Genomic DNA, 8,396 nt, shown 5'->3' on the forward strand with positions numbered 1-8,396 from the left:
TCTCCAGGATGTGACATTCCGGTCAAATTTAAGACAGGACAAGGAATTGCCGTGTTGCTTAATATATAAATGAATTTCAAATTGAAGCAATTTTGAAGTATTTCAATTTCAAAGCAAAATGTATGAGCTCGATGTAACAGATATATACTTATTATATCATTATTATTATATTTCATAATCATTAAAATTATTATTATATAAGATATATTGCAATACTCTACATACTGTTGCATGTCTGCCGTTTTAGGGAACCACCATTGTACGCAGTAAGATAAATGGTTGTGTCGTATTCAGACGCACTGCCGGATTTATACAATCCAAGACTTGTTTGCCAAGTTTTTAACTCGTCCCACATCATAATTTGCCTGTTTTCTTGTGTGAGTTGTTTCAAAAGTGATTCCACTGTTGCAGCTACAACACAAAATGTAAAGTTTATTTAATAATTGTTTCATATAATGCTATTATAAAAATAATATTTTCTGGAGATTATTACAATTTTTATATTCCTTCCTTATCAAAAACATTTCTGGGTAATTTTTTTTTTATGGGCGTGCCCCTTTTCCCTTTTAGAAAAAAATTAAGTGAATACACGATTGATATGTTGTATTTATAATTTTTTAAAATAAAGTCAATTTAATTATGCCAGTGTATTAGGAAACAGCTATATGTGTTTGTGCCCCATCAATAGAACATTCGATGATTCCCCTTTTTATAGCTTGTAAATTTTTCATAGTTGATAGTGCCCTGCAACTGAAAGTGTATGTTCTTGCCCCCCCCCCCCCCCCCCGCCCGAACCACCCAAACAAAAATGCATTTTATTGGTCTGGCATAAATGTTAATTAATGAGATCATTTTTATTAGCTACTTTCCCCCTTTACATTTGTACAGGCACATTTATACAGTGTTACGGTGTAATGTGTATTTATGTATAATTCATTTAGTGCGAATCCTTAAGGGAAATTAATAATTTACAACAAATATTTGATTCATATTAGCAAACAGTTGTTTCAATTAAAATCACCAAAGATATGTCTTAAAACAAGCTGGTTGTTGTCCTGAAGTTAGACAAAAATCTTACATTGGTTAATTCGGGAGTTCTGAAAGGGTATTCCCTGTGCAGATTCCACTTCTTGAATGGCTCCCTTTATGATTTCTATGGCAGCAGATTTGTTGGTGCCGGTAAATCCTACTGTAGTGGAATAAATTATTGCCGGCTGCTTCCAGGTTCCCCAAGGACAAACTACAGATTTTCCAAGGAAGTGTCCACAAGCAGCTAAGAATGGTGGAAGCAGAAACTCGGGCGGTATGCTGTTAGCGGAAGAAATATTTTCCAACATATCTCCAGTTTTTTGATCGAAAACATCTCGAACGGATATCCTTTCTTCGTAGCATTGTTTAGATCTTGATTGAAATGAAATCATTATATCAGGATGTCGTATTATGAATCACGGATGCTTTTAAAATTATAGATGCTTACACGGTATGCACCTAACGTCAAATAGACGTTTGTTTTGTTTTGTTACTAATTAACGTCACTAGGTAACAACAGGTAACGTCACTAATCCGACGTTATTTGGCATTCTACCACGGTTATTGAAAACTTCAAAAGAAGCCGCCTGGACATTATTCTCCAATAGACCACGAACGTCATCAGAAAATTATCAGATCAGAAACACGTATCAAATCTGAACAATTCAAATGCATGTTTGGCTGTAGAATGAAATACTTGATTAGACTGCATCGATGTGTCGTCTTTTGCAGTATAAACACTGTAAATTGCATTGATCAAGTTGCTGATGAATGTCGGTTTTTATAGCTAAGCGGGGCTATTCCACGGACCTCCCTACACATTAAACAACGTGATTTTAGCAGTAAAAAAAGAACATGATTTTGTTTTTGTATATTCATTTTAACTGATCAATACATATTACGAACAAATTTGTAATTAAACAAGACTATTTTTAATGCAACGAAAGCTCAAATCATTTGCATTCCATATATAGGTAAATCAACAAAATTTCTCCCTTGTGTTAAATAGAACAGCGTAATCGAGACATGGTGACCTAATTCGTTTCTCTATAGAGAAATCAGCCGTATTTTAGCGATCTCAGCAGAATAGAAATAAAATTCTTGTTGTCGTGAATGATGCAGGATAACCTCCTTGGTCTCGAAATGTTGTTTGAAATATAAAAGCCTCGGCTAACGCCTCGGCTTTTATATTTCAAACAACATTTCTCGACCTCGGAGGTTATTCTGCAACATTCACGAAAACGCGGACTTCATTTCTTAAGTATTTTAATTGCGGGAATTGTATTATTGAAATCTAAAGTGAGAGTGATACAGAAAGGGGTGATTATGAAATAAATGTGTTTATAACGAAAATGAATAAAACATGCAACTAATTATTGAATTAGATTCAGAATATTTACATGTAATTATATTATTTTAATTTTTTGATCTATTTAAATGTTCATTTATTTCATTAGTTCTAATTTATTTACTTTACAATGAAATTTATGAGAATTATGCCAAAATAAAAAAAAAATGGAAAGCATCAATAGTATGTCATGGGTAAAACTATTTGTAAATTAAAACGATTTATTTTAATTATTTATTTTCTGGAATTAATAATTTGTAGAATTTTAAAATAATACTGCCTCATGATGTTGATCTGTATATGTATGACGTCATAATCATAGTGTAAAATATAACGTGAAATATGGAAAACCGTTGCCGAATTAAAAAAAAAAATTGCAATGAATTTCAATGCTATACTGAGACCATTTAGAAGGCTGCAGGACATTCTGACTTGCGTCAATTTAATGAGAATTTTTCCGAAGGGTTTAAAAAATCGGGAAAAAATCATAACTGATGTGCTAAAAAGAACGACAGGAGAAAATGAATATTCAAAAGAAGAAGTAACTGTGGCTACTGAAAAAATGGAGGAGATACTGCCTAGATATGGGGATGCACCAATGATAATTTGTGAAGATTATGTGGAGAGGGAAGTTCTGGATTTTATAAAGGAGAGTGGAGCCAATGATGTGGGTTTGAGAAACCTTTTCCCCCGGTAGATGTCTGTTGCGGAGCAGTTTTGCATTTCCGGTCTTCGTCGAAGTGCACAGTTTTTGAAAGGAATGGCGGGGGAATTCCTGGACAGCTTCATACTGGGACATGTAAAAAATGTAAAACTGTTTACTCATTAAATTCCCTCAAGCACGGAGATTTAGAAACTTACTATAATGATATTTTGGGACAGCAGTACTTTATGAGCACCAGGGACACTGTGTTCAAAACCCAATTGATTTATGCTGTCGATCGAGATATGTAAGTCTTATTGAAATACATTATACATGTATTTTAAGCTGTACTTCATGTAAATGAAATGTTTTTCTATTTTTAGTCCCAACCATTTTTTTTTGTTGTTCGTCGGACTAAGAGAAGCCTGCAAGTGATAAAAAATATTACTTTATGTAAAGCCATTATTTTACAGAACATGAAAAAAAAATGAACATACAATAACATTGTTTCTGGTTTTTAAATTCAACATACGTAAAATACTAGTATGAAAATTATAAACGGAAATAAAACAGGAAGGATCACAGCATTCTCTTGGTGCCGGGAATTTAAATTTCTTTAGTTTTTTTTAATGAGAGCGCGCGAGGTCCACCGAGCAAAAAATTAAATTAGTGTGGCCTTATTAAATGTTTAGAATTTTCGTAAAGTGGTGTATTAAATTTTTTTTAAATGTACTACTAGTATTTCATTTCGTCATATTTTATAAAAAATGAATTAATCTTATTACAGGTACAGAAATGGATCAGCATTTGAAGGAATTTCAAACGCATACAATGATGTAAATTTTGGGGAAGACTGGTCAGTATATAGCAAGGTTAGAGTAATGGACAGAAGGCGATTGTCTGAGGCGTGGTTTAAATGGCATTTGATAGAAATGAAAATCGGTTTGGGGGAGAGAAACATCGATACGTTGGTGTGTTATGAAGTCGATGCTGAAATACAAAGGCTTCTCCCAAGGATACATAAACACTTTACAAAGAAATGGTCTGGTAGTCATCATTGTGACAACTGCAAGTCAAAAGGTGTGTAAATTTAGTTAATATTTAAGCTCAGTATATATTACGTAATTTTTTTTGAAGATGGTTTTTGTGGAACAACTTCATCGGTCCCCAAGAAAACTCGCTAAAATTTATTGTCGCCGAGGGCGAATTGAGTATGTTTATGAAATAAGAAATATTTAAAGGATAATGATCTTTCGAAAACTGTAGAAGCAAATGTTTTTTTTTTTTTATTTTTTTCTTAAATAAGAGGTCATGAACCCTAATCATTCATATAGATTGCAGGACTATGACGTGTATCTGTAGTCCCCGCGCATATAATTTTCTAATCCTAAACAGTCGAATAATGTAAGAGGACTAACCCTTATCTCATAAGTGGGTGCAAGACTAACCCTAATCAGTCAAATAACTGTGCTAGGACTAACCCTATTCTCATAGGTGGGTGCCAGACTAACCCTAATCAGTCGAATAACTGTATAAGGACTAACCCTAATTTATTAATGTGTGCACGACTAACCTTAATCAGTAGAAAACTTGTGCAAGGACTAGCCCTCATCAGTTCAATGACCTAAATGCTGTTTTGTAGTCATATGAACGCGAGTATTTTGTTGATTTGGGGGCTGTTAAAGTCTACCTCCGTTGACCGATACAATTTAGGTTAATTCTTATCACCTTAAATATATTTGAATATCTTTAATTATTGAATAAATGTACTCATTTCATTGAAACAGCAAGCAATATATACCCTAAATGTGCTCATCTATCACGGATCTCTCTACACTGCACACTAAAGAGTTCTGATTCTTAGGTATTTTTCTGAAGTTAGAGTATCTGCCCTTAGATCTGAATTTTAAAAAAAATAAAATATACAATATATTAATCAATTTGTAATTAATTTTAGTATTCTTAACATTTTAAAAGGCCAGGATAAATTAAATGAACATATTATTTGCATGTATTTTCTATATTGAAGTAATAAACAGTGATTTCTGTTCAGGGATACTGTGTTGTCTTTGAACATTTTTCCGGGGGGTAAATGCCACGCACCATACAGTGAAAATTAGATAAATAACCTCAATATTAGCTCCTTTATACAATATATTTTTCTCAAAGTCCAAAAAATATTTTGCACTTGTGTAGAGAGGGTCCTTAAATATACCCTATTATATCCAAAATATTGTATTTCTATTTTAATTAACATTGTGTAAGGTGAGGTTTCGAATACAAATGGTTCGCCTTTAGACGTTTCGTGAGCAAAAAACATTGTATAAATTTTAAATAGATTTAAGATACATGATTTTTTTTCAGATTGTAGTCAAGCACTTATCATAGATGGTCATATGAAAGGCACCAGACTAGTTTGCGAATAAATGGAAGGCGACATTTGTTGTGAGGAAATTGGAAGCATTACGATTGGTTGTAATCAGACGCCTGTCAAAGGTTCCTACTTCTGTGTAAATCATCAGCATTCTCTTATGAAGGTTAATAAGGTAAAGTTTAAATATCACTGATTTTTATCATTGTGAAATAATACTGTATTTTAAGAATATTAATCAGGAAATAGATGAACTATTCCATTTTCTTTGTCCTTTAATCTCTCTGTTTTCTCTTGTCAATCCATTTTTACCCATCCCATCATAAATCTTTCTCTCAAAATAAATGTTTTCAAACTACGATACGATTGAACTTTAAAAGAAATATATATGTCAATATCGGTAAACAAGAATACGAAAAAATCTAGTTGGGAAATATTTTTTTTTCTTGACATTTAGATTGAAACGCAACCTGATACAGATGAGAATCAACATTCACTGCAGTGTAAAACAGAGAAAAGGAAACAGGCAGCTAACAAACACCGGTCCGCCGGAATATGCTGTGCGGTGTACAACTGCGGGGTGGTTGTGGGTATAACCGAGCTATTTGGTTGCGAATCACTTTCGCAAGTATATGTATTCCTCACTTGGCTTTGGCATGCTGTGCAGCATTTTCCACGATTATTTGCCTATGATGACGCCTGCCATTTAAAGCGCTATGTCAACAGTCGACAAAAAACAGCGGCAGGAAAGTTCATTGCAAATCTTACAATGGTAGTGGATAAAATGCACTTTAAAAACCACGTTGACAAATGGTGCAAACAAAATGTAAATCCACACAAAGTTAAAGAATTTTGTGACTTAAACACAGAAGCATGTGAACAGACATTTAAGTTTGTTTCCAAATTTAAACATGCAACGAAACATATGACGTATGCAAGCTACAATTTGTTTCATTTGATTATGTGCAACATGTACAATGAAGACAAAATTATAAAGAATACAAAGAGAATTACACTACAAAGCCACTAGAAGATAAGTAGGAAATCATGTAAACAAATGATTAGAAGATAGGTTAATTGTACATGTACATGCTTATTATTTGAGGAACAGATTATATATTTATAGATCAATATATGATTAATATTTTTGATAAACAAATAAAATTTAAGATAATTTCATACAGTTTTAGGAATATTTAATAACGATTCTATTATTCATCAATTCTTTGTCATCGATGTCACTATCGACGTCATAATCATGACAGCGTCGGCTTACATAAAAGGCTTATGTTTTGATTAAGGTCGATATCGACGTCGATATCGACATTCAATTTTCGATATCGTCGATATCGACATCACATTAGAGTGAATTATAGTTTTTGTCTATATCGACATCACATTAGAGTCAATTATAGTTTTCGTCGATATCGACATTCAATTCTCGATATCGTCGATATCGACATCGAATATGAATCAATTATAGTTTTTGACGATATCGACGACGATATCGACACCACACTGTCGATATCGACATCAGATTAGGTCTTGGACATGTATGTGATAATAGTAACAGAAATGAATGTTTTAACAACACTCTAAGATCTAAAGACCCAAAAGACAAACATTACGGCGACGAAGGGAGTGAGCTCATCCATTCTCAGCTTCTCCTTCTTGCTGCGACCTGTTCTTGTGCCTTTTTTTGTCTTCAAGTTTTCTCTCTTCTTTACCCCTCTCTTGTCGGTTTTTTATCTCCTTTTCTTCCAATTTCTGTGAATAAATTTCGTTAGAGGTCAAAAGTTTTAGTTCTTTGGCTATCGATTTAACCTGTAGATACAGAGTGAAAATACCGATAGAAACTAGCTTTTGTTCACAAATTTTAGCTAGAGGTAATCGAAAAAATAAATGAAATTCCACTTAAGAGTGTATTTGTTTACTAAAGCAATGTATGTGGGTTAATCATGATCATAACAACTACATGTACTCCCTTCCACGTGGAAACATGTTTACAAAATCGAGATGTGCTGTTTTGACACTTTAAAGTGAAATAGCACTTGACAGAATAAGAAACTGCAAACCTACTGTCACTTTTCAGGTAAAGAAACGTTTGTTTTTCAACTTTTTGCAATTTAAAAAATTTATAAATCAAGATTACATAAAGTTTTACCTCTTTTTTTCATGTTGAATTTCTCTCTCGATTTTCACCTGTAACATGTTGGTCTCGCTGAATTCTCGCGAGGAAAGCTGTTCGGACGTTTACGGATTTTGTTCATATTTCGTTACGTTTACTTCCGAATTCTTCCGATTTATGCTAGTGAGGTTTGGAGGTGTGACAATGCTAAAGAAAATTTTATACATGCTTATTGTTGGTGAATATACAACACAATATCACCACAGACTGCTTCCGCATATTGTGTGTGTAATCATTTACCTATAAATTTAATCCTGTTACAACAAAATAAAGTTCATTACAAATGGTAAAAAAAAGTTTTACCTCTATTGGTCAATAGCATTTGTTTTGATAATTTCACATCACAGTGAAGAGCATTTATAAATTTAGAATTTAGGATATTTGCCCAATGAACATACTAGTAAGTATATATGCACGGTTGTATTACCATACTGAGTTTATAAATTTTATTTCAGACCTCTTTAGTCGAAGGAAATTAACAAAAAATAATAGAAGTTGATGAATTATATGCTAAAATGTCTAAACACTTACCACATCACTGTCATAATGCATTCCTGTGAAAGGGGTCATTCATTGATTGGGACTCAAAGCAGATCATTTAACTGAAATGAAGCAGAATTTATACAAAATCTTTTGCGTGAAAAGAAAAAAACACTTGCTGTGGCCTTCAACTAGACATTTAGATATATCGACGACGTATTGTCAATTAATAATGATAATTTCCATTCCTACGTCGACACGATATATCCTGGTGAGCTTGAGATGAAAGATACCACAGAGTCCGACACTTCTGCTTCATACTTGGATATTTTACTTG

The 8,396-nt window shown here is 33.1% G+C and overlaps 1 protein-coding gene across 1 annotated transcript; it reads right to left on the bottom strand.

The window, feature by feature from the left end:
• Positions 1-217: 217 nt before the first annotated feature.
• On the bottom strand, positions 218-1,381 carry LOC134257794 (uncharacterized). Its single transcript, XM_062740386.1, has 2 exons — positions 1,079-1,381; positions 218-411 (listed from the first exon to the last, which is right to left on the bottom strand). The coding sequence occupies exons 1-2, from the start codon at positions 1,335-1,337 to the stop codon at positions 218-220; spliced, it is 453 nt and encodes a 150-aa protein (XP_062596370.1). The 5' UTR covers positions 1,338-1,381.
• Positions 1,382-8,396: the final 7,015 nt, after the last annotated feature.

This window comes from Saccostrea cucullata, unplaced genomic scaffold (genome assembly GCF_032062105.1).
Source record: "Saccostrea cucullata isolate Sc308-1 unplaced genomic scaffold, CSIRO_AGI_Scuc_v1 ctg1370, whole genome shotgun sequence".
Classification (NCBI taxonomy): Eukaryota; Metazoa; Mollusca; class Bivalvia; order Ostreida; family Ostreidae; genus Saccostrea; species Saccostrea cuccullata.